At 40.4% G+C, this 25807-nt stretch overlaps 1 protein-coding gene across 1 annotated transcript; it reads right to left on the reverse strand.

Annotated features, from left to right (window-relative positions):
• Positions 1 to 12033: 12033 nt before the first annotated feature.
• Positions 12034 to 14394, reverse strand: LOC112553393. Its single transcript, XM_025220583.1, has 3 exons — positions 14275 to 14394; positions 13028 to 13229; positions 12034 to 12296 (listed from the first exon to the last, which is right to left on the reverse strand). The coding sequence occupies exons 2-3, from the start codon at positions 13226 to 13228 to the stop codon at positions 12054 to 12056; spliced, it is 444 nt and encodes a 147-aa protein (XP_025076368.1). The 5' UTR covers position 13229; positions 14275 to 14394; the 3' UTR covers positions 12034 to 12053.
• Between the last annotated feature and the right edge of the window lie 11413 nt (positions 14395 to 25807).

Consider the following 25807-nt stretch of genomic DNA (forward strand, 5'->3'; position numbering starts at 1 on the left):
AACATTTGATTCAATTATACATGTTTGAGTAGCCTGTTAATAAGCAAAAAATATTAACAATATTCTGTCACAGCAAATATTTTGATCAACAACATACAAAGCATGACATCTCCAGCAAAGAACAAATTCTATATTGTTCAAGTTTTCACATCAACTTACCAAGTAACTTATCTGATCAGTTGGATATCGTCATGCTATTATAAATAAAGTGCGAAAGAAAAAGAACTACAGTAAGATAATTGTGCATTTTATATCTGAGAATAACTTCTGTGGTAATGTAAACATATACAGATTGCAAGCATGCATTCTGAAAATAAATGCTGATTTCAAACTAAAAAATTGCACTATAGCTACTCAATAGGCACTATGGATTTATGTAAATTTACAATGCAGCAACAAAGCCGAACTATTTTGTCTATGACTGGATTATCATCACCAGGCTTTGTTGCCATCAGGTCAATAGGCACTTTAGACTGCAAAATTCCAAACTTTCTGCGAACAAAGCCTATAACTCTCTCAACCATGAATTCGTACAGAGGCTATTTTTATCGAATTTTCAACTTGTCTGGGTGAAGTAGCTTTTTTCCATGGGTAAAATCTGGAATTATTAATTTAGCTTGATAAAAAAGAACTTCATCTTCAAATGTTGAAACCTCTGTCGGCCATAATACATCTCCTGGTAACAAGTTGGACAACAGAGAAGTATTTTCAATGATGTGTTTTGTCTGAAGCCCTTGCCACCAAATGCATCTGAAATGTAGCTGATTGAACCTTGTGTGTGATCCCAATCAGATATTTGGCAGAATGATATTTTTATAGTTGGAATAAACTTGGATCTGATTGGTTGGCCTGAGGGTTTCTGTGCTTCAAGTTCAAAACAGTCAACAATAACAGCAACTTTATCTTTAAAGTTTTCTCTAAAGCACATAGGCATAGACAGTTTCAGAGCTTCTCTTTGAAGGCCAGTGCAACAAAAAAGACAACTGTGCTACAAGTACATCAAGAGTTCTATGAAAAACTCCTTTGCACAGTTGACACGGATACTTTCAGCTGATACCCTATATCCTGGAATTGGTAGTTCAGTCTGATCTTAATTAAACACAGCAAAAACTCTTGCTCTTTTGGACAGTGACTGTGTTTTGATTAGGACATGTATGGCTCTACCGTTTCTGAAAATAAGGTCCATTACTGCCAATGAAGGAAGTCCGTGTAGAATGGAACTTTAGCTCATCTTCAACATACACCTGTCTTTCATAAATAGAACAATGTCTGTTTTTAACTGAATCAAGAAGTCTGGTCTCAGAGTCCTGCATGATTGCATCTATATTTAGTCCAGTCAAATCTGTTTGAGTGTTCTGATCATTGAACATGATTCTTCTATGCCACCATGTAAACTTTTTCGCAAGCACTTGAGCAACCAAAATCTGTTTGAGTGTTTGATCATTTGAACATGAATCTTCTATGTCACCATGTAAACTTTCTTCGCAAGCACTTGAGCAACCAAAATCACTTTCACATAATTTTTCTTCCTGGCTTGTCTCACTGCTCATAGTTGGGTGCTCGTTAGAGGAAAAGATGACAGAGACGACAGTGATAGATGACCAGGATGATGTTGTTTGCAATTTCTGCTGGCGAGGGGATGATACAGAGGATATTGCAGGAAAGCTTCATGCTTCTCATTTGAAGGAATCTACACTGAAGATAATTTCTGCTCACCACAAGTGCATGCAATATGCATCCAATCTGACCCAGTACAAATTTAAATCATTTGGCGGCTTCATAATTGATGATGTGGAAAAAGAGATTCTCAGGGGCTCAAAACTGGTATGTTTACGCAGTATATATTAGCAAAGGTAGAGGAACTGTTTTTTATCCTAGGCAGAACTGTTGGGCTAGGAGACTGTGATCACTTTGTCTCTTCTTGCAGCAGAGTGTATAAAGCTTAATGGGCTGTTCTGTATCCCCTGTGGGACCCCGGGGTATGCTTGCCTAGCAAGCATTGTAAGAATAGGGTCCCTGCCATCCAGCCAGGCATGTCGTAAGAGGCGACTAAGGTGGACACCTCACCTAGAGGTAAAATAGGTTGTGGTAGGGCTAACAACCCCACCATGTAAAAAAAGTATGTTACAGAAACTAAAACCAGAGAACTCGTCACAGATGGCGAGGTAATGAAGCACCACCAGGTGACTGGACTAATGACGGACGACAGCCAAACCCGAAAGGAGCTGGCGCCCCGACAGTGGATTTACTGAAGCCGAGGCAAAAGTTGAGGGTGGGGTGCTGGAACTCCAGACCTTGTACCAGACTGCAGGATGCTCCAACTAGTCAAAGAGTTTGACAACTACAACTGGACATCCTGGGAGTCAGTGAGGTCAGATGGACCGGCACGGGAAAGAGGAGACTAGCGTCAGGACATACCATCTTGTTCTCAGGAAGATCAGACGCTCAGCACTCTGAAGGAGTAGCTCTACTCCTCAACAAGAAAACGGAAAAGGCACTGCTGGAATGGAAGCCTTATGGACCCAGGCTTTTGAGAGCAAGATTCCATTCAAAGTACACCAAGCTGACAGTGCTAGCTTGCTATGCACCAACAAATGACTCTGAGGCAGAAGACAAGGATGCTTTTTACGATCAGCTCCCAAGCAGCCTCAGAGAGCGTTCCAGCCCATGACATGTTGCTCTTCGTCGGCGATCTCAATGCCAAGGTGGGGAAGTGACAACACCTGCAGGGAGCATGTCATGGCAAACATGGAATCGGAACCATCAATGACAACGGAGAGAGACTGGCAACTTTTGTGAAGAAAACAACCTACTGATTGGTGGCACACTCTTCCCACACAAAGACATCCACAAGGCAACATGACATCACCAGATGGGACACAAAGAACCAGATAGACCATGTCATCATCAACCGAAATGGAGGAGCTCACTTCAAGATGTTAGAGCCTACAGAGGAGCAGACGTTGCCAGTTGACCACACTCTTGTGATAGCCACAGTTTCTCTGAAGCTTCGTCGGTCACGAGGAAAACAGGCACGTCAGCAGAGAGTGGACTCCGGCAAACTAAAAAATCCAGTCCATCAAAAGGGCCTTTGCTATGGAAGTAAAAACAGGTTCCAAGCACTAGGAGACCAACAAGAGATGACCTTAGACGACTCAATCGAGTCTTACAGGAATCAGGAGAGAAAATACTGGGCTTCCAACGGAAAAAGAAAGAACAGTGGATCAGAGAAGAGACATGGAAGAAGAAAGAAGAGAGAAAGTCAGCCAAACAAAGAATCAACAGCACCAGATCTGAACGCCTGAAGAACAACTCAGACAAAGATATGCAAAACTAAACAAAGAGGTAAAGAGAGGATGGCAAAGAACCGACAAAAGAGACCACATAGAGAAACTGGCAGATGAAGCAGAAAATGCAGCAAGTAAAAATGACCTGAAGACACTGTACAAGATAAACAAACAGCTAAACAATGGTTTAAGAACAGTGATGTGCCAGTGAAAGACGTGAACGGTAATGTCATCGAGGGAGAGGCAGAAAAACTACAGCGCTGGAAGGAACATTTTGAGTCGGTTCTGAACAGACCAGATCCCCCTCAGCTTGCAGACATCCCAGCCAGCAGCTATAGACCTTGACATCTGCACAGACCACCAAGCTGGAAAGAAGTGACAGCAGCAGTCAAGACAATGAAAAGCGGCAAAGCACCAGGGGCAGATGGAATAACAGCAGAGATGTTGAAAGCAGATATAAATGTGACAGCTCCCAAGCTGACTGAAATCTTCAAGCAAGTTTGGGAATCAGGGCAGGTCCCTGTTGCGTGGAAGACAGGGCTCATCTTCAGTTACCAAGAAAGGAGATCTTGGAGACTGCAATAATTGGAGAGGCATAACACTTCTTTCCCTCACCAGCAAGGTCTTCAGCAAGATTGTTTGTCAAGACTGACGGCAACTCTTGAGAAAGACCTCCGACCACAGCAAGCAGGATTTCGTCCTGGGCGATCCTGCTCCGAACACATCTTCATTCTGCGACAGATTCTGGAGCAGAGCAATGAATGGAACACACCCGCTGTACATCAATTTCATCGACCTGGAGAAGGCTTTTGACAGCATCCACCGCGAGTCCTTATGGAAGATCCTGAGGCATTACGGAGTCCCTGCAAAAACTTGTTCAGGTCATTGCAATGCTGTACAGCGATTTCAAATCCCAGGTTGTCTGTGACACGGAGCTCACAACCCCTTCAACGTCAGTACCGGGGTGAAGCAGGGCTGCATTCTGTCGCCGTTCCTCTTCATCCTGGCCATGGACTGGATCATGAAGACTTCCACCGACAGTGAGAGGAGAGGGATCAGATGGACCATGACTATGACAGCAACAACAACGCTGGAAGACTTGGACTTTGCTGATGACATTGCCCTGCTGCACATCGCCACCAAGACATGCATGAAAAAACAAAGGCCTTCTCAGAAACAGCTGGAAACCTTGGCTTGAAGGTCAGCACAAAAAACGAAAAGTATGAGAGTGAACGCCAGAGTCCAAGACGGCATCAAACTAAATGGAGAAGAGATTGGAGGAAGTTGACAGTTTCACCTATCTTGGGTCCAAATGTCAAACACCGGGATGCGGAGGTGGAGATTCGAGCCCGACTGGCGAAAGCCAGCCAGGCCTTCGCCTCACTCAGGAGCACATGGAGGGCAACAAACATCAGCCAGAAGATCAAACTGAGAATCTTCAAGTCAAATGTGATCAGCACCCTCCTTTACGGATCAGAATCCTGGAAGATGACCAAAACCATCAGTAACAAGCTTGACGTCTTCCAAAACAGATGCCTCAGGCGCATACTTAACATCTTTTGGCCAAACACCATCACCAACGAAGAACTCCACCGAAGAACTGAAACCGAGTCCATCACCACGCAGGTTCAACGAAGGCGTTGGCGATGGATTGGACATGTGCTCCGCCAGCAGACCTTTCCAGAGTCGCCCTACGATGGACTCCAGACGGCGGAAGAAAACGAGGCCGCCCAAAGGAAACTTGGAGAAGAACAGTGGAAAGGGAGATGAAAGGAAAGGGCTGGACATGGGGGTCACCTAGAGCGGGTTTCAGCCGATCGACATCGGTGGCGGACTCTGGTTGAGGCCTTATGTGCAACCTGATGCACGAAGAGGAATAGATAGATTGTCTCACTGCTGATTGATTTTCGCTTCTTGCTTGCAGTATGTAGAGTAGGGACAGATGCATTACTTCTTTTGCGAGACACAAGTCTCAAATACCTGTTTTTCGAAGTCTCAGCTTTCTGAGCAAGTACTTTGATCGCTCATGTCCAAGGTGTAGAGTGGGAAGCCAGGAAAGGGCTGTTCCGGAAATTCACATATGCTGGCTTTCCTAGACACAAGAATAAAACAACCCATAAAATTACATCTTTAGTGATATTAACTACCAAAAAATAATAATAATCAGCACTGAAACAAAATAAACCAAATACACGTCTAAAAAGAAAAATAATGAAGTAGAAATAACATTTTTTATCCTCTCTCTCTATAGCTTATAGTTTATTAGTCGTGGTCATGCATAATGAAAGTCTTGTTTTGATGTTCACTCAAATCACGTGAACTGTCACCAACCTACAATGAAGAAAATATTTATCACAATGTGTACAACATGCAGAACAACGTTAAATACTTTAAGCAATTTGGAAAGCGTCTGGTTTCTTACCGCCAACAAAGTGTTTCGAACAGATAAGTATTTTGTTCCCACTTCTCTTCTGTTCTAATATCCTTTCGGTAAACGGCTGCCTTCCACAGACGACATCGTTCTTCTGTAAGTTTCTTGTTTTCGTCGCCTTGGTTGAAAATAATTTGGGTATCTTATGAAAAGATACATCTAGAGGAACATTTCGTTTACTGCAGGCTTGTTTCCGCCATCCTTTTATACCGCAGACGACCATGATAAACCGATCAGTTGCCCCAGCAAGCTTCCGTAACCACTGCTTAGTAGGGTAGAAAAATGGCCGCTGAAGCAGCTCGCAAAACTGATGACGTCACGTGAAAAACCACCCATACTGAAGGTTGGCTGTCTGGGTTTCAGCTCTCGTCTCGGGCATGCCGTTCTTTCCTTCTGCAAGTGACATCTGTTCACAGGGCTGGCTGCCTTGCAGTGATATAGCCTTATCTGCTGGCTCGCGTAAAACACCAATTCCCCCCCCCCATCCGTCCCCGTCGACGACCCACAAGGGAAGAAAACTCCAGGGCTACCCGACGGACGGGTTCGAGCTGCGCAGTCCTCCCTCGGTTGACAGTCACCTCTGGGTGGGTCCGGTGTAGACAGAAGGCTCTCTGCTTGCCTCCTGTAGTTAGGGCTCCGTTTCAGCGGGTCCTCCTTAGCTGCTCCTCCACATTAGTTCCTGTAACTTAATGACTATATGAGACTACCATTTCACTGCTACTATTGAGTCTCTCCTCGGCGGTAAACTCATCACGTGATTTCTTACTGAACGTTAAGATTTTTCTCATGAAACAATTTAACAATACCCTTTGCCCGTGAAATCAGACATTACAATTCAGGACAATATAAAAACATAGTTGTTTACCTGACTGGGCAAGGAACTAAATGCACAGATTCCCCTGTCTGTATTCACACCTGTACAGGTAGGACCAACCGTCTCGGCGTCTGAGTTGGGAATGTCACACACTGTTCACTGAGCGAAAAACCTGGAGGTGAGCTGTCGTTACTAGTGTCACGTGTCATCAGTGGTGCTCCTGCACGCGGTTTACGAATTACACCCTTTTTCTGTTATTTTCACGAGGTACACACACTCGCGAACTACGCTTACAAGGGAAATAAGACATTTCCCTGTTTCCCTGACAACATTAGCCTCATCTTGTAATCATCTTGTAACTAGCAGTTGTTTTGTTTAGTTTTTTTTTTTACTCTTTTGTTTATTTTTGCATGTGAGCACACTTGTTAGTTTCCCTGCAAGATGAAAAGCAATCAAGGTATGTTGTCATTCCAAAATACATCTGTCTTTGGTTGATGGTCTTGGCGGTTCTAGGCTCCAATTGTCTCATTCACTTATATATCTTTGTCTGTCTCTTCCTTAAATAATAATAATTAGATTTGTAAACAAATTTGTGTACCTCACTGTTTACTTGCTGTTATCCTGTACCTCATCTTTGTGTTGTTCAGTGTGTCTAAACGTACCTCACTGTTTACTTTCATGTATCATTATTGGTCTGTTCAGACAGTCCGATCTATCTTGGTCGTGATGCTGCGCGTTAATCATCATTATTATTAAACAACTGTCAAAGGATAAACTCATCCAAGGGACGAAAGCCACATAAAAACGTTAGCGCTGGTTATCTCCCATTTCTGTGTGTTTTGGTAGTTACGTTATCCGCAAAGAAAGTTTTTTTCTCAATACAGATATAAACAATTAAATCTTTAAAAAGAAGAAAATAATCTCTCACTGTTTTAAATTATTTAATTAGCCTGATTCTTTGTTACATTTATCAAGATGCATCCCGAGGAAACTTAGTTTACAAGTAAATCACACAGGAAAGTGAATGACTTTTTCTGTTCATTAAGGTGTTCCTAATCTTTCCGTTTTTATTCTAACGCTTTTCTGCTGAAAGATGAAGCTACGTTTACACCAGATACAATGATGTCTTGAATTATAATAATTTATATTTCCATATCGTATCGCTTATTAGCAATGATGGTGTAAGCCCTACAGCAATTACCAGTCGGCTGAGAAAGACGTTTTATTGCTAGGGGCAGTCGGCGGTGTTTGTGTACCTGTACCTGCCCACCTGTCGATGTAGTAACTGGGGGCAAGTGACCCCTGACTGTCGGCACCACGTGCACTCCGACCTTCCCTAGCGCGGGCGATACCATTTATAAACGCCCACCAGGAGTTCGGCCTTTAAATAATAAATTTCGGCCCGCAACCTTGTGTATGATGTGAGATTTGGCCCCCTGTGTGACTGAATTTGACACCCCTGCATTAAAGCAATGTTTGACACCCCTGCATTAAAGCAATGATTTTGTACGGTATAAACTTGCTTGACCGAATAATGTAATTTTTAATTTAAGAAGTTAATATAAAAGTAGGGAATAAAAAAAAGTTTAAGGATAGATGTAGCTGAGACAGAGATGGTCAAAGAGAAAAAAAAATGAGATAGAAAAAGACAAACACCACTTGTCAGAGTGCGTGCATGCGTGTGTGTGTATATATCCTAACCCACCCTCACCCCACAGACAATCTCAAGCGCACACAAACACGGACAAGATGTTTGTATCATGCCAGTTTACTGAACAACTTATCACGGCACACAGGCTGTAATCAAGCTGGTAGTACAGTAATTCTCTGTGCTTCCGGCGGGTTTGTAACGACTAGCCCCTCTACTGCGAACAGCCTGGTAGTAGACCTGCGCGGTGGTGGTACACACATCACGCCGCCTGCCGCACGCAGCCACCATGTTGTTCAGGAAGTAGTCATCACAGGCACTTCGACTATATCCCGCCAGAGCGCCCTGAGCACAGAGCAGGTCATCAACCAATTATTTTATGAGGTATCGCTAATTCAGTTGTGTTCTCCACACACTTTCTCGGCATGCTACAATTACCATGGATCACATAAAAAAAAAAATGAAGGTAAAAAATTATTTAAATCAGTATCATTTTCAGTCCCAATATGTAGAGATGGTTGAGTGTATAGTTAGAAACACATTCGAAGCATTTAACATTGAAGGGTTTTTTTGCTACACTTCTCTTCCTTTCACAGTTGAGCTAACGTCTATTGTGCAACTTTCGTTTTATTTTAAACTATTAATCTGTAGGTGCCATCGACATACTGCTATCAGCTGCTGATTTGAATATCAGTTTGTCCTATTTAAACCTTTTCTTTTTTAGTTCTTTGTATGATATTAATAAAAGATTAAGAATTTTCAGGCAATTTATCTAGTTTATATCATAAAACCTATTTTTTATTTTTTTTAAAAAAATGCTTTTTATAACTGTAATACCGCAAATTTTTCATTTATTCATGTCGCACATACCCAACAAGATTTGTTATAATAAACAAAGAAAACTATTGATTAAAAGATAGCCATTTCTAAGTTATGAAAACTTCTTTAATTTTGTTTTAATCTAATATTAGTTTGATCGTAGTTTGACTCCAGGAACATTGCTAGCGAGAAAAAGACAGATTGAGAGACAGAGACCGACGATTGTTACAATTTGTGATGAGCTTGTTACTCCATACTTACGCAGCCATAGCAAATGTCGTGACGGTTGCAGGAGGGCGTGAATTTAGTCTTGTATAAGAAGGGGAGATCCCCCGGAATGCTACAACCGTCGCCATATTGCGAGCATACGTCTCGTTTTTGCACGCGCTCAAACCCCTCTGACCCTGCGACCACTCCGAGGGCAAGAAGGAGGCCGAGTAACCCCAGTGACGTCATCCTATTTCATGAAATAAACATGGCAGAGGATCACTCACACGAGGGGAAAATAACGGTTTGAAATTAGCGGAAGCATTGAAAATCACTCCTCTTTTGTTTTTAACGATGTAAAAAGTAATAAGAAACGCGCTGTGCTTTTTCAAAGTTTCTCCATTCTCTACTCCCTCCTCATCCCATCCTTCCATCACCACCACCACTATCAACACCATCAACACCACTACCACCACCAAAAAAAAAATAATAAAAAAATTAAAAAACCCACACAAGTGAAAACAGAAGGCGATACAAATCGTCCAAAATTACTAATGTTCTTATATCCTCAAAGCATATCTTTTCCTGAAGGATTTACAATAAAGTACTTTTTTATTTAGTACAGTTGCTTTTCACAAGCCCAGATCCAAAAATAGAACTATTTAAATAATATTCACAAAGTGTGGATACTGTTATTTTATATTTGATATTTGCATTCGCACGGCTATTGACATCTGACTTGTAACTCTCGTTAGTCAAGATAAAATTATCGCTGTTACTCGTCGTAATGCAGCAAGGTTTTCATGCAGACACCAAGAAGTTCAGTTAGAAGGTCTTCAGCTGGAGAACTGGAGAGTGCTGAATAGACCTCTTCCTGAACCCATCACTTAAATACAGAAAATCCGCCCACAGCAGCTCTTACTGCGTGGTGCCCATTCTTTACAAAGACCAAAATATTTGTATTTTGAGTTTACCAGACACGCATCACTAAGAAAGGAAGCTACCCTAAGCTGGCCTTTAGTTGTTTGGTCTTTGTATCAAATACTTATCTGTTTGAAAAGAGACCAAGTTTTGGGTTCACATTTATTATTTGCTTTGTAAAGTTACCGGTATTATGTGGAATTATGAAGTAATGTTGCAAGAATAATATAAACATGGCGGGCTTACTTAACCTGTTTAAAAGCGGAAAAGGGATGAGGGTTGACGAAACCTCCAAATAGGAAAACAAGATATTATTATACGCATGACTAATCTAGAGCAAGAATAAATAACAAATATGGAGCTGACTGTACTTCTGTTTATTTTCGCTTCAATGTTATTTTACGAAACACACCCACGAGTCTCTCTCTTATGCGCGTCCTCCCACACTCACATACAGACATGCAGACATACAGACAAGAGACTACACAGTCATCCTTACAACAACAAATCTGTGACAACAAACAGGGAGTTATCTAGACAAATAATATCTGCACATTGTTTATTATTGTTGCATCCCTTCCATTGCTCACTGCTCCTTTGGCACGTCAGCCGTTGGATAACGGGCTGTGTGAAAAAGTCAAATGTAATAAATGGTAATAAACTAAAGTCACGAGACAGGCCCAAACCTTTAGTATTTATCTTTTTCTTGAGCTGGGATCATACACAGCGATAACTTTTATTTTTATTATATAGCTATTATATAATTCATGTAACTATTATATAACGCACATAGCTATTCTATATTCTTCAGATGTGTCTTATTCATTGTTTTAATTCTTTATTTCTTAAACTTAATTCTTTTCCTCCTTATTATGTTTGTCTTCAATCTTTACATATAGTTTTGGCAAATTTATCACATTTATTGTGAAATGTTTTCTTAAGAATGACAAATTGTGTAATTGATAAAAGTATGACTTTTGTTTAAAAATGTATTTATATTCGTGTTAAAAGCTTATGACGATACAAACATATCTTACTTTATAATGTTTGTGGATATTTTTTATTTATTTCCCTTATTCATTTTGTCATACGCCCTCTTGAAATGGGCGAATACCTAGTCAATAAGCTCTACTCTCCCCTCTTTGTATAAATCTGATATTATAATTTTGTTCCCCATGATCCTTCCTCCCTTGAAACGGGCCTTAGGATCTTGGTTTCTAGGAGGGATGCAGAGCGACCCCTGGCACTCCATTAGCTTCACCGACAGGACCGCAAAATGTTTGTCTTAGAGTTTTTGTTTGTGAAGAGTGGTGAGCCTGCCTTGGATTCGGAGTACAGCACATTAGAAGCTATATTATTATTATTATTATTATTTATTATTATTATTTATTATTATTATTATTATTATTATTATTATTATTATTATTTTTATTATTATTATTATTATTATTATTATTATTATTATTATTATTATTATATTATTATTATTATTATTATTATTATTCACTGTCTGTAAACAGTCCGTGTTGATATGGTTTGTGTTATCTTTGGCAAACATTTCCCATATGGAAAGTATTCACTTACGAGACAAAAAAAAAAAAGGTCAGCATCTGTAAAAAGATTACCACACCCCTTCCCCCCACCTCCATCATCACCACCTACACCACCTCCTCCAACAGAAAGCCTGTCAAGGTGTGCAGAGCTTAGCGTCGACTCAGTTGCTATGAGAAAAGAATAGGCAGGGGAGCGCACTGAATACTAACATCTAAGTTATTATATTAATTACTAAGCGATAGTTGGATGCATGTCTGAATGGATGGATGTTTGAAGGATCAGACAGGTTGGTAGAAAACTAATACAAGTACACACACGTGCTAGCAAACACATAAAAACATTCCTGTAGAAATCCTCAGTTTACTGAAGCTTTTACGGCACACATGTACGGACCAAGTCGGTGGTGCAATAAGGATCTGTGTGGCCAGGTACACGGAAGTGGGAGGCACCTGCCAGGTGAACGCCCTCGTAGTACACAGTGGCGGTCAGCGTGCACGTGCTTCTGTACTTGCGGGACAGAGTGTCACGACGCCGACTGACGCTCGCACATATCTTCAGCATGTTGTTCAAAAAGTACTGGTCACACTGGTCTTTGGTGTACCCCAGGAGTGAACCCTGAACATAAAGCAAGGACAGGTGGGATTATTAGTCTAGCAGAAACACAATGGAGAGAAGTGGATTGTCACACATCATGGTGGTGCGGCTGCTTCTTTCCTGCCCGATGTGCAGATGCTGACAAAATATGTCACATTGTCACAACCGTCTGGCACAGAAGGGAAGACCATACAAACACAAACACCAAACGAGACATGACATCTAGCAGAGAAGGGAAGACCATACAAACAAAGAAAAAGAAATGACACGGCTCATGACACACCATACGACACATGACATCAAGCATGATATATGACAGACAAAAGGAGGCATGACACATACTTTGACACACGAGACGGGACCTGACCCATGACATGAGTCGAAACCATTATATATTAGCTTCTGTAAGAAAGACAAGACTCATTGCGACAAATGAATATCTCTGTGACATATATCTTATCATTTATTCTCATATATTATTTTACTGTTTACAACTTAATTCATACATGCTCTTCCACCATAGTACAGGTAATTCAATGGACGACAAACTTCAATACCTGAATATTAAGAGAGAGGAATCGATTTAGAATCGAAATTGGCGGATGTCAGGGTCTTCATCTTCATTTATCAGGATAGAGGGGAACGGAAAGTGAGTGACGTCATCGCACACCTGCCACATCCACGTGTCCATTACAGGTTATACACCTGTTTGTTTATACACCTGTTCAATGTTACCTGTCGAGTGTACTTACACAGTTGTAGCACATGTCGTGACGGTCACAAGCGGGGGTGAAGGTATGCTTGTAGAAGAAGGGGAGGTCACCTGGGATACTACATCCGTTAGAGTGCTCTGCACACACTTCTCGCCGGCGCCTCGTCCCGACCTCGAACTCTTCTGACCCCGTGACGACAGCGACCAGGGCGAGGGCAAGGAGTAACTTCAGTGACATCATTCTGGTGAATCGCCAAAACTTTGTGATTCTAGTTCACTGAGGTTGAAGGTTGAGTACAGATAAGCAGTTACAAGATAAGAAAACGAACGAGAGAAAGAGGGCAGTGGAGAATGAACATTTTTTTTTTTTATCAATGTCTGGGTACAGAAGGTAAGAAAAAAATACAACAGAATCGGTGAAATAACCGACAGATCGCCATTTACATTTACATTTTCAGTGCGACTGTTCAGGTAGTCAACTGAGTTTATAAATCGTATGTATGTGTATATTTGTGGATTAATAAATGTATGTATGCCAGCCTGTCTTCAATCTCAGATTTCCATCCTTTAGATAAAATTAAAAAAATAAAATGCTGCATACCTCACAACATACCTTAGTATTTAAACATGCTGCATCATTTCAATTTATAGTGTGTTAAAGATGAGCAGTGCGTGTCTATGCAAATCTTTTTAACAGTTTATCCCAGATTTGTTTACAATTATTATGAATCAAGTGAGTGTACCCGAGCAAAAAAAGTGACAGACGATGAATGGGTACATATGCTGGTGGAACAGCACTCGTGGCAGTTGAAAACTACTTACTGATTAATGTATTTCGGTTTTTGATAATTTATAATTCGTTACATTGGAAATGACCGTAGTTTTCGGTGTGGATTTGTGATTACAATGTATTTTTTTTTCTGTGCATACGCAGCATCACAGTGACATTTTATAAGTTTGACTCCAAAAGAGATGAAGGAGGCAGAAGGGTAAGTATAGACAAACATGTAACTGGAACATAGATGAATAAATAAATAGATGGAAGATAAATAATATGAACAGAAGGTAAATACGAAGATTTATCAACCAGTAGAGCGATTGACAAAATTACAGAGAAATAGGTAAGAATGTAAATAAGAGAGAGAGGCAGGAGAAATATAAAGTACGATGGACAGATTACTAGAAAGAAATCCAGACAGTGAACTAGAATAACATATATTTTGTCATACTGAAAAGTGTTATATAGGTTTGGAGAGCAAACAGACAATCAAAGAGAAGCTGACTTACGTAAGTCAAGATATGAAGTTTCTATTTTTGCGACCCTTCTGATTGTGAGTCAGAGAGAAGTTCTTTTATAGGTTTGAACTGCGAGCTTATCAGAAATTGTTTATCTGCCAGCTGATTTTTCTGTGGAACATTTTTTTGTGTGTGTCACTGTTCCTTGCTCAAGATAAAGCTTTCTTAGATTTTCTTTGAGAACTATAAACCTGAGTGACACAGACAGGTACAAACGACAGACAGAGCTTCTGACAGGTATTGTCACAACAACGATCCTCTTTTTTGCCATCAACTAATAGTTTGTCATGCTTAGAAGGATTTCATGCTGCGGTTTGATTTTTTTTTTTTTTTTTTATTAAATCCGTTTGATTATTTTTTTTCTGTTGACAACCCACGACAATCATACCGAGGACATCTTGTCGCTACCAGAAAGATTTTTGAAGTTCAGCATCACAGTATGTTCACCTTACAAACGAGTCGGCCTTTGAACTCACGCGTTCTGATTGTAAAAAATGGCGATGTGAAACAGAAAAACTAATAATATTTTTTTTTTCAAATTTTAAAACAAATCTGCTGCCTTTTAGTTTGTTTCTGGTTGTTTTTGGCAGCATAAACTTTCTTTTATGCTTTGTTGTTTTTTAGGTACCAAAAAATGAAACTGATCTTATAATTGTAAGTGTTAATAAGATGAACTTAAGTAGCTGAGAGGATGACAGGGTAAATCTTGTTGCCTGGTAGAAGGGAGAGAACTGTTTCAAGTATTGTTGTAGAAGTCCTGAACACAAAAGAGAGTTAAGAACACAACATCTGTAAATAGCCGACCCCATACGGCTTCGAACGCAGGGAATGAAATTCTATCCTGGCTCATCGACTGCAATAAAATATGTTAACATCTACTAGAGATGTTTTTTTGAAAGTAAGTTGAACTCAGCACAACATACTGTTTCCCAGACTCTTGAGAGCTTATTTTCCTTCCGATGTCGATACACAAGGATTCAGAGACGACGAACATCAAGAAATGAAGAAGCTCACATCACAAGACTACAGGGATTCATTTCATCGTGAAAGCTACCGACAAAAAGGAGAGATGTGGCAAAATGTTGACTAAAGGTCTAGCTGGGTGAAAAATATTCTAATAACTGGTTAAAGGTTCTTCATTTCGTAAAATTTTGGGAGATTATCTCTTCCTTCTGTTTTCGAGTTACAAACCGACAACCATCTCCATGTAATGAATGTCAACACCACGGACATCAGGACTGCCCATGTGTTTGTAGGCGTGTACTTCGAAAACAGAAGAGTTCACCTAGATTAGGAGATAGTTTTATTGAGCTTTACCCAAAGAAAAGCTTCAACCCACACCTTAGTACTTTTATAGAAGAGATTCGTTACATCACCATTGTTTTTATGTCTTTGACGATGATGAACTGAAGGCTGGAAGTCAATCATTTAAATTTTGTAACCGCCATCTTGTCCTGAGCTCACCGCAGTCATTTGAAAGCAATTTTGTGTTGTAGTAAACCTTTAACATTTCATCATTTTCTGGAAGCTTTCCAAGCGAGATGTCTCTCAGTTCGGAATCGCGGAGTGTGTGCTACCCTGAATCGACGGAAGGCAGTCGGGTACGAAGTGCTCGATACACCAAAGCTCCGTGTGGCCGGGTGCGTGGAAGAAGGAGGAGCCAACCACCCGTGTCGCGATGCCGTACACACTGTTGGCTTGAATGGTGCACTCGTCGGTGTTGCTGAGGCTGGTGCAGGCCTGGTGCATGGTGGCGAGGAAGGCGCTGTCGCAGTCAGCTTTGGTGAAACCGTGATCACTGCCCTGTGAAGTTTACATCTAAAATATAAATATAATCGAAAATTCTGTAATCAGTTCTACCTCAAAACTATTAATCGTCCTCTACTTATTATTGTAATTATTATCATTGTCTTATTATCGTCCAGCCTCCTTGTCCTTCTATTTTTATGTTGTCGCTATGGCGCAGATATAACTAAAGATTTGAAGTATTTTTGTTTCTGAAAATATCTACAGTCTCTTTACCAAGTTCTTCTCCGCCATTTTGGGACATCGATGAACATCTTGTCCCCACACGACCTGCCATTCTTCATTATACTCGGTCAATTAATTATGACAACTTTCTGCCTGTCCTCCCACATTTTATCCGAAATATTTTCTCTGATTTTCTCACAACCAGTCTTTCAGGACAGCAAGTATTTTCCTTTTTTTTCTCTCTCGTCACGTTTTCCCACCTACTCGAGTCTCCTTTCATCATCCTGACCCAAACGATTTTCATCCGCACCCAGGAATCTGTGCTTGTCGATTTTATGTGCGATCTAGTAACTATTCCTGAGATTGTCTTGAGCACAGAGAGAGACAGAGACAGAGAGAGAGAGAAGACCCACGACTATTGATAGCTCAGAAATATCCTGCTCACGCATGCGTAGCAAACAGAGTGAGTGTTGCACATCGGTGTGAAGAGGTCTTCGAAGGCGACGTCCAGACCGAAGGACGCGTGACATCCTCCGGCGTGGGCAGCGCAAGGGTCGTCTGACGTCACCAGTGTACATTGCATCAGCACGAGACACGCAAAGATTAGCATCGTGATCGTCCTGCAAACAGTGGGTGCATGCTCAGTCGTTCGTGCAATCAGATTGGGCATGCGCATTTGTCTGTCGTCGGGGTGGTGATGACGTTGTAGTCGTGGTGAACGCGGCGTCAGCAAAAAAAAAAGCGATCTAGCACGCGCATCCTACTTTCCAGAGAGATCCATTCTTGAGCACATTCTCCGAAAGTAAGAAAGAACGCACGCAGTACACACACACACGCACATGCGCACAAATAAAAGTGTCTGCCGACAAAGAGAAAGTCGTCTGGTTGCAGTAAATCTTATCAACCAAAGTCGTTCAGGTCAATTTTTATTTTCTTTGTATCTCGGTAAGGAGGAAGATTTCAGGAAAATAGTATCTTCCACTTAAATGTACCAAACTGTTTATAAAGCTAGTCCTTTAAAAGAATGTGTACAGCCAACGGCGACAACCCACTTTTGACCAACAACACATTTCCCTATTTACAAACAAAAACAATTTTGACTGATTTAGCAAGTTTCCTACAATATTGCGCGGCAGAGGGATGTGTTTACTTTCAACATGGATTTACTATAAAGAATCAAAGTTAAAGAAGTGTTTTAAAGCCAACCACCGACCTGTGACAGCAAAACAAAGAGCGATCCTGTCAGCTGCCCCGTGTTGCTGTGGTGTGCTGTTGACCGTGGTTCTAGATAGACAACTCTTAGTCCTCCTGCAGGTGTTCAGTTCCCAGCTATCTTCAAATTATTTTTCTTTTATGTTACTTTGCGATCGGGAGTTAGCCTTAAAGTCAGATGATATCATTTTTATTGTGTTATTTTTTAAAAAATTTGATTCCAAAACTTAAAGGAATTACGTTCGAGTGTTGTTTTTTCCAAAAACGCGTTCATCTGCCTGTGATTCTAATTATTATAAATTTATTAATTTTAATTAATCTGTCACTGTTCATTTCTTATACCAATTAACGCTAGCATCGATGCAGAAGACCAATCGCAGCAAGGGCTGGTCTTCAGTCAGACCCTCCAGTGATCACCAAACCAGCAAAGCCAGTAAAAACTATGACATGGAAATGTCCCAGACAGCAGTTAGTCTAAAAGCTGGGGCAGAGGAACTGGCTAACTCCAGCACACAATTAATTCCAATCTGGGAACCAAGAGTCCCTGTTTCTGAGATAACGCCTAGCCTTATATCAAGAAACCAAAAAAAAAAACCAGAATAAATCTTTGCTGAAGCTCCCGTTGTTGCCCTCATCTGACAGCGAGGCTTGAGTTGCTTTTGTCGAACTCATCTCAGGCAAAAAAAAGAAAAAAAAAGGAAAAAAAAAAATCGTTACTATAATAGTGTGTGGCGCGGTAGTAGACGTTGTAAATTTGTCAGTTGTGATTAAGACATTTTGGCTGTCTGACTTGTGTCTTGTTCTCTTTTCTTGGAGCTTCTTTTTTCTTTGACAAAAAGTCTTGTAATCCACTACTAATGGAGGCGTTTTGCTCATTGATTCTGTCTAGGCTTCCATGCGGGCAACTGCACTTCTAAATACTGCAAGGGGGCATTGTCTGCAAAGGTTTCGCCATTCTGCATTTTATATTGATGACTTTTCTTTGCTAGAAAACATATAAATGAACATTGTGCATGTAAAACACTTTGAACCAGCCTACAGTCGCGGAAAAAGTCAATATACAAATAAGTAGATTAATTTATTTCTTTAACATTGGCAGTGGATATAACTGAAAAAAACACAGTGTAATTGTTCATAACAAGAGAGTTCAGCTACCATAACATTCATTGTCAGCAGGTCATCTAGTCCACCAGTAATTTCATGTGAATGAACAACTACTGAATTCATGCACAAAAACAAAGACTTCCATTCTGTCTGTAGTTATGACTAAAAAAAAAAAAGCCGAAGTTGAACTGCTACAAAGTGTAGCGACAAGACAAGGTCCTAATCCAGATAACATGCGGACACAAACTTAGAAATGGAGATCCTGACAACTGAGCGATGCCATGGCAACACATTCGTCATTGCGATGAAACACATCCTTTGAGGAACAAGGTCGAGGTTTCTCGTAAAAATTGCAAGTCTTATCTACTTATTATTAATCTATTTGTCTGTATATCTTTCTTATTGTTTTTGCCATGTTCTCTTTCTTTCTGTCGTTTCCAGAAAAAGAACGAAAAGTAAATTCTGTCCTGAAACCATTAATGATGGTCATGAGAGTGCAACGAGGGTTACTTTAGTCTTAGAGCCATTCAGGTTTAGGAAGATCAAGAGGGTCGAAGAATGAAGTGCAATAGCAAGTAGTCCGTGCTTAAGAAGCTTCTGGAAGCAGTTCTAAACTTAGTGCACAGTTCCTATGAGGACTGAATGCGCAGTTGGTTTCCCAATGATTGACAGGAGCGGCACAGTTCTTATTTAAAGACCCGCGAATGTTGCACAATTCTTATTTAAAGACTACTGCTCTCGACAGAGAACTCTCAGAACACAGTTCTCATAGAAACAGCTTGCAACAGTTCTTTGAGAAATGTCATGCAAAACAGTCAGGTTGCCAAGAAACTGTCGTCCACAGCATGCAGTATCCTGACATTTGTAATCGAAGCAGCGAAATAATGGGAAAAAAAACCCTCAACAAATAACTGAATATAGAAATAAATGTCAGACTATAGTAGATGCTTGTGACAATTCTGCTTCATCTGACATTTCCACATTTTTCATTTTGGTAGCAACATGTAAGACTTTCTTTCAGAACGACATTTTTTTTAAAACCCATTTTAAGGGAAATGTGTGAATTCGTTTTCAGTACTTGTCTGTCCTTGATATTTATGGAGATGTTTTATAAATACTACATTAGAAATTTGCTCAGTAAATAAATAAGTTGGAGTTATTCAGGTTAATCAGCACAATGCTCTGATAACTCAAAAACAGAAAGGTTACGGTTAATAAAAGACTGAGAATGAGCATTATAGTGGATTAAAGGTGAAACATTGTTACTTCATTCATGATTGTCGTACAATTTATGTTTGTAGTATCTGCATCCACCATCTGCAATGTTGCAATATCTGTCATATTGTAATAGTCATTATAACCCTGGTTTGTTTAAACCTAACTCTTCGGCAAAAAGACTAAATTTTGAAAATTAAGTTGGTTTTGGAGTCAGAAGAATTTTAGTGAAGACAAATAATAGGGAGAAAGCTTCATTTAAAGATGTGATGTAAAGGCAACCTGAGAAACCTGAATGGAGACAACATGTCACGGTGCCTAGAGTACCTGCGGATGGGTGTGGCTCTAGCGGTGACAGCACAACATGTCTTCTCTAGAAACATTGACAGGTGAGACAGGTACATGTGACAAGAAAACACACAGTAGAAACCTCAAGTCAGAGATCAGTCGCTCTGTACACATCGGAGTAAACAAACTTGCTTGTGCAGGATTAAGGCAAGGCCACAGGATACAAAAAAGTTTTGAATGTAAAATGCAAGGAATATGATTTTTTAAAATTGTGTTTCTGAAGTATAGTTTTTGTTATCGATGCCAAACTGACAAAGTTTTTTTCAGAAACGTATGTGTGTAACAGCCTTTAATACCTTCCATTGGGAAATCAGCAAATTAGATGTTAAAGCTGGTGCACTTCATGCGATAAATAAACAAATAAACAAAACTAAGGTCGTGAGATCATAGACGAAAAGAAGATGAAAATATGGAGTCTCATTTTTCCTATGTAATCACATGGATTTTTTTTCTTTTCATGTGGTCCCTTTACATTGATGGTGACTTTGATTGGAGCAAGAGCTGATAGAAAATATAGCAAGTGCTAAAAAGTTTGAACACGAAGAAAACAGTTTTCCAGAACACCGTGTGTGTCAGACTGCGCAAAGAACAAATTCAAGAAACTCATGTTTGCCAAGCTTTCAGAGATAAGACTGAGGAGAGAGACAGACAGAAACAGACGACAAAGATCATGATTCCAGAATTATACTTTAGTGCTGATTCCAAAAATGTATCTAGTTCAATGAAAATCCTCTTTTCATTGATTTATTAGTTGTTGTTTCTTTCCTTTTTCATCGTTTCAGAATATCCTCGCTTCCAAATGTTTGTGCCCTCTCTGCGTTGCTATAAATATATCCTTGGTTAACATTTTGCATCATCTTACAAACAATAAAAAGCGAGAAAAGGGGAAGAAACAAGCAAACAAATAGACCAATGATGAATTAAATAGAAAAGAATTTCTCTAGTAACTTTTCTATTCCTTAAAATTACTCTGCAAATAGAAGGTAGTTTTCTTTTAATCGGGTGCCATCTCTGAAGGGAATTTTCAAAATAAAAATTTTAAAGTTTTCGTATAAATCTGGACCGTTATTGTCAGAATTAACATTCAGATCTTGAATCCAGCCCCCACTCTGAAAGTTTCATCTGATAACAGAGCAGACTACCGGAGATTTTTCCGTGAGTTCACTGGTTTCCTCCACCTTCTGTGTGTGTGTGTGTGCACGCGCGCCTCGTGCATGTGCGTGTGTGTCCCTGTCCAAGGTGTATATATATACCGTGTATACTTGTATTCCTTCGTGTCGGACTGAGAACGTAAAGCTCTTTGAGCCGCTTTCCACGGTGAAAAATAGTTCTATAAGTAAATACTGTTGATTAATTATTTACTTAGCGCATTGACCTCTTGCGATGGCGATAATGGGGCTATTTAAATAAACAATATTAATTTTTTTATTAAGTCATTCTGAGCAGTTGATGTGTGCGCAGTGCTGTTAAGACTGGCGGCTCTCTCCCTTTCCCGTTATCAAATGTTTTTAATAGCATCACGACTGTCAATGACACTTGCAGGACTGGAGTCTGGCCAACGACGAAACTATTCCTCTCTGGTCACATGACCGGCTGCTGAGTGATGAGGGGGAGCCTCCTAAGTATAACGGATAACGACTGAGATGCTTGCCGTTTCCCCGGTTTCTACAGGCTGGCCAGATGTACAGAGGGCTGCCTTCTGGCACCAGTCGTCGACCTTTGACCCGTTGTCATCACCTTAGGAAGGCGTGGTCACACCACGTACAGCATGCGTTGTGACAAATCGGTTCTCGTGCACCGAGGCGTGCGCTCACAGCGTAAGCAGCAGCAGCAGCAGCAGGGAGGCGCCAGCACAGCAGTGGCAGCAAATCTTGCTCGGGGATGCTCTCTGTCTTCACACATCACACTTTCCAAGAGTTGACAGACAACCAGCTTCTCTGTAAGGGCGAGCACTCAATGCATTCCCTGTGTTTCAACACAAAGCCAGGATTATGTAATATTAGGTCGGGGCGTGCTGCTCGTCTTGAAGCCAGCATTGTTGTGCACATTGTTTCTTGCAAAACAATGGTTGCAATTTGTTTCGGCCACCGATACGTGACAGCCGCCCATGAAGACAGAGGCTACCTGACCACATCATGTGAACACTACAACCTGTGGGACGTTACCTCTGTTCGTGGCTGATGGTCTTGTTCATATGGCAGTGAACAAACGCGATGGTGTTTGCCTGTTAAGAATGCACTGTCATATGGACATCAAAGTAAGTTTGACATTCACTTCAGCACTACATGTTGATTGGTGGCGGAGTGTGTCACCACGACAGTGAGAATCGCATGCCATGAGTTCGAATCTCTCTCTTTTTCTGTGGATGTGACTACTGTTTTACATGTAGTTTCATATGTGTTTGAAATGAAGACAGTAATCGTTCATATGATAACTAGCAGTTGTCTCCTGTCGTCTTCCATGCTTCCGTTTTTAGCATTGGAAACAAGAGGAATTAGCATGTTAGAGATATTATTATATTTATTATTATTATTATTATTATTATATTATATTATTATTATATTAAATTTATTTATTCAATACAAAACTTTATTATGGCAATCATCCTCCACCATTGCCCCACAACACAAACAAACACGACTTTATCAACAACAATAATCATCATTTGAGAATGCTGGTCATGAAAGTAAGACGGCTGTCTCAATAAATATTATGGAAAAAGTTAATATAAAATACTGTCTGATTATTGTCAATAGTGTTTTTCAACCAGTAAACTATTATGGTCATCCCTCGTAAGCGAACCAATGCTTAGTAACCTCTATATTCCACATTCCGGGATTGAAAGAAAAGCCGGAGAAACAGCTGAGAGAAGGAATTACGAGAAGTTGTGACCTGGTGGCAGATGATAGATCACAGGGCGGGGGGGGGGAGGACACTCATCCTCTAGAATCCTGAAGCCAGACTGATCCTACTCTGCGTGTCAGCATGTAGCTAGGAGATGGGGATGAACGGGAAAGAATGTCGTGCAGGATGCAGGATGAAAAAAGGCATAAAAATAGACATGTATTTATACATCATCTGAGTTGCAAGCTAAGCCCCTAATTATTAACAACTGACCAGACAAGTGTAAGAGAAGTTTGGTTGTTTGTTAGTGTGCAAGAGTCATTAACTTCCATGTTCGATATTTCATTTTTAATCGTGTTCAATATATTGTTTGCTTTAGGCAATGTGTTTATTCTCAGCCTTAAGGAAAACATTTATCCACAGCTTGCTTATTTATAGGAAGTTTACTTGAAACATTTGTTTATCTTTTACGAAAATCGTTCAGTTACTGAACATTTATTGTTTTTTTACTGACTAAAATCAGTCTTTATTCTTCTGTTCTCTTTTGGCCAAACTCCTTCATCATTTACTGAATTGGTAAACTTTTAATGAACATGTGGATACCTTTTACGGAAAGTGACAAACATGGCAGAGGAGAGGAATTTTTTAAAATGACAATATCAAACATTTTATGCCGGCATATCATTAAATTAATACTTAACACATCTCACATAAAAAGTGACATTAGAGAATTGGTCCCTTATCTTTGTTTCGCCAAACATTAAATACTAAGACAAACGACAACTAAAATACAGATGTAGCTCAGTCAACTTACATCCCAGACATTGCAACCAGCAAGAGCACGATAATTAACGAATTAAAGAAATAAAATGTAAGAAATAAAGAACAAACATTAGAGGTTATGGAAAAAATTAAGCAGACTTGACTGATATCCACTCATCTTACAGTCTGAGACCAGGAAGCAGTTCCTTTCCTCGACGATGTGGACCTCTTCATCAGACGATCTGATCTGACAGGACTGCCGTTAGGGCTTAACAGACAGGAATAACTGTGGTCACGAACCCGTGAGCTTAACATCTTACTCTGGCACAACAATCAGAGAGTAAACAATCCAATCACACAGGGCTAATTCATTACAACCAATCATATTTCATCCCAGGAAAAGGTTACTGTGGCCAGGATTTGATGTTTGGAATGTTTACATTTCTAACATGAGATGGGTTAAGCAAGGTCCTTCAGGGTAAAGAGTACATCGTTAAATCTGTCTACAAGTCGTGCTCAGTATAGTGAAAAATCCAGGTATTATTGTAAACAGCTGTCCCTTGTGAGACAAAATTCTGGTCTTTTTCGTAAAAAAAAAAAGAGTTGAAAAGATAAATAAACTACAACAATATCTAGTACGCTCGTGTTAACCTGTTGGAATATCGACGATTATCCACATAAAAGTTTATTTAGCACAGGAAAAAACAATATACGTTTATCAGGCTAAAACACCTAAATTGCTAGAGAAAATTACATGTTTACTTTTTTTGAATACAAAGTTTGTTTTTTCAGTAAATTTCTTTAAACAACCGCAATTTGTCAATAGATTAAAATTACTAAAAAACCCCATTAGACTAAATCCCTGATATTTACTGAATTGTAGCTTAATTAATTAAAGACCACTCCCAATCCTTCAACCTCCATCACGAATGACCACCCTGTTTCACACGGCGAAACAATTGTGGTCGCTAATATTCCACTTACATCCTGTTGAATTCAGCAAGCACGCACTCGTGGAATTATGGGATCGTTAACTGAGACACATGGAAACTTCCCTATCCTCTCCACCACCGAACTTTCTGGCATTCGTAAAGTTGTGAATTTTAAAAAAATTAGAAAAGGATTTTTTCCTTGATTAGGGAGGGATGGACCTTGATGCTTGTTCGCGGCCTGTTGTGTTTGAATAACGGTGAATCATTTATGTCGCTGAACTCTTCTTAATCTTCAAAAGTCTTCTAAGGCGGGTTCACGCCATGCGCATGTGGCAATGACCATTGGGAAGGATGGCGCGCGCTCTCTTTCATGCCTCTCCTATCGCTGTGGCGCCACTCCTCCTACTTCGGTACCAAAGCGAGGCGGACGTGGAGGTCCTGTGTGAGACTTTTCTACCATCTCTCTAGCCAAGATGTTTCAAAGAACGACATGGACAGAGTTCCACGTGCTACTGAGTCACCGGGCAGAACGGAGCCACCCTGGACCTGTCAGGGCCTTCAGTACAATGTATGTTCTTCTTCTTTTAATCTTTGTGTTAATAAATATTATTTATTACCTACAATACTTTTGTTAGACGACTAAGAAGATTGAATTAAGGGTGACAATAAATTAATACCACACATCCCCTTCAAGTAATGTAGCGTTTGCAAATACTTTTCTCTGATAATAGTTTAGACTGGTCAGTCAGGTTTGGAGAGTAACTAAAATAATTTCTTTTTAATTCCTCATCATCGGTGTCCGTTTCTCAGTGCATGTTTTATCGTTGGATGGCTTGCAGTAACGTTTCAAGCGGGAAGTGGACAAAACGAGGCCTAGCCCATCGTGACATCAGACGGTGAGCTCCTTCCCCACGACCGCCAGTCCCCTCTCCCCGCGCATCCGTGCGCCTCGTGTCACTCTGACGGCCGCGGGCCTCTGTTGACGTACACGACCAGCAGCTGGCTCTCTTCACATCACGTGTTCGGTTTTCGCAGCACTCGCGTGCTTCACAGAAGTCTTGCCAGGAGTCTGTCGTCCATTACGGCCCACGTTCTTCAGCATTTGTACAGCCCTCATGCAAAAAGCGGCTCATTCC

The sequence above is a fragment of the Pomacea canaliculata genome, linkage group LG12, assembly GCF_003073045.1.
Source record: "Pomacea canaliculata isolate SZHN2017 linkage group LG12, ASM307304v1, whole genome shotgun sequence".
NCBI lineage: Eukaryota > Metazoa > Mollusca > Gastropoda > Architaenioglossa > Ampullariidae > Pomacea > Pomacea canaliculata.

Coding starts and splice junctions, on each gene's coding strand:
- LOC112553393 (XM_025220583.1), bottom strand. CDS start 13,228: ATGATGTCACTGAAGTTACTCCTTGCCCTCGCCCTGGTCGCTGTCGTC. Junction 12,297..13,027: donor ACGACATGTGCTACAACTGT/GTAAGTACACTC, acceptor CTTTATGTTCAG/GGTTCACTCCTGGGGTACAC.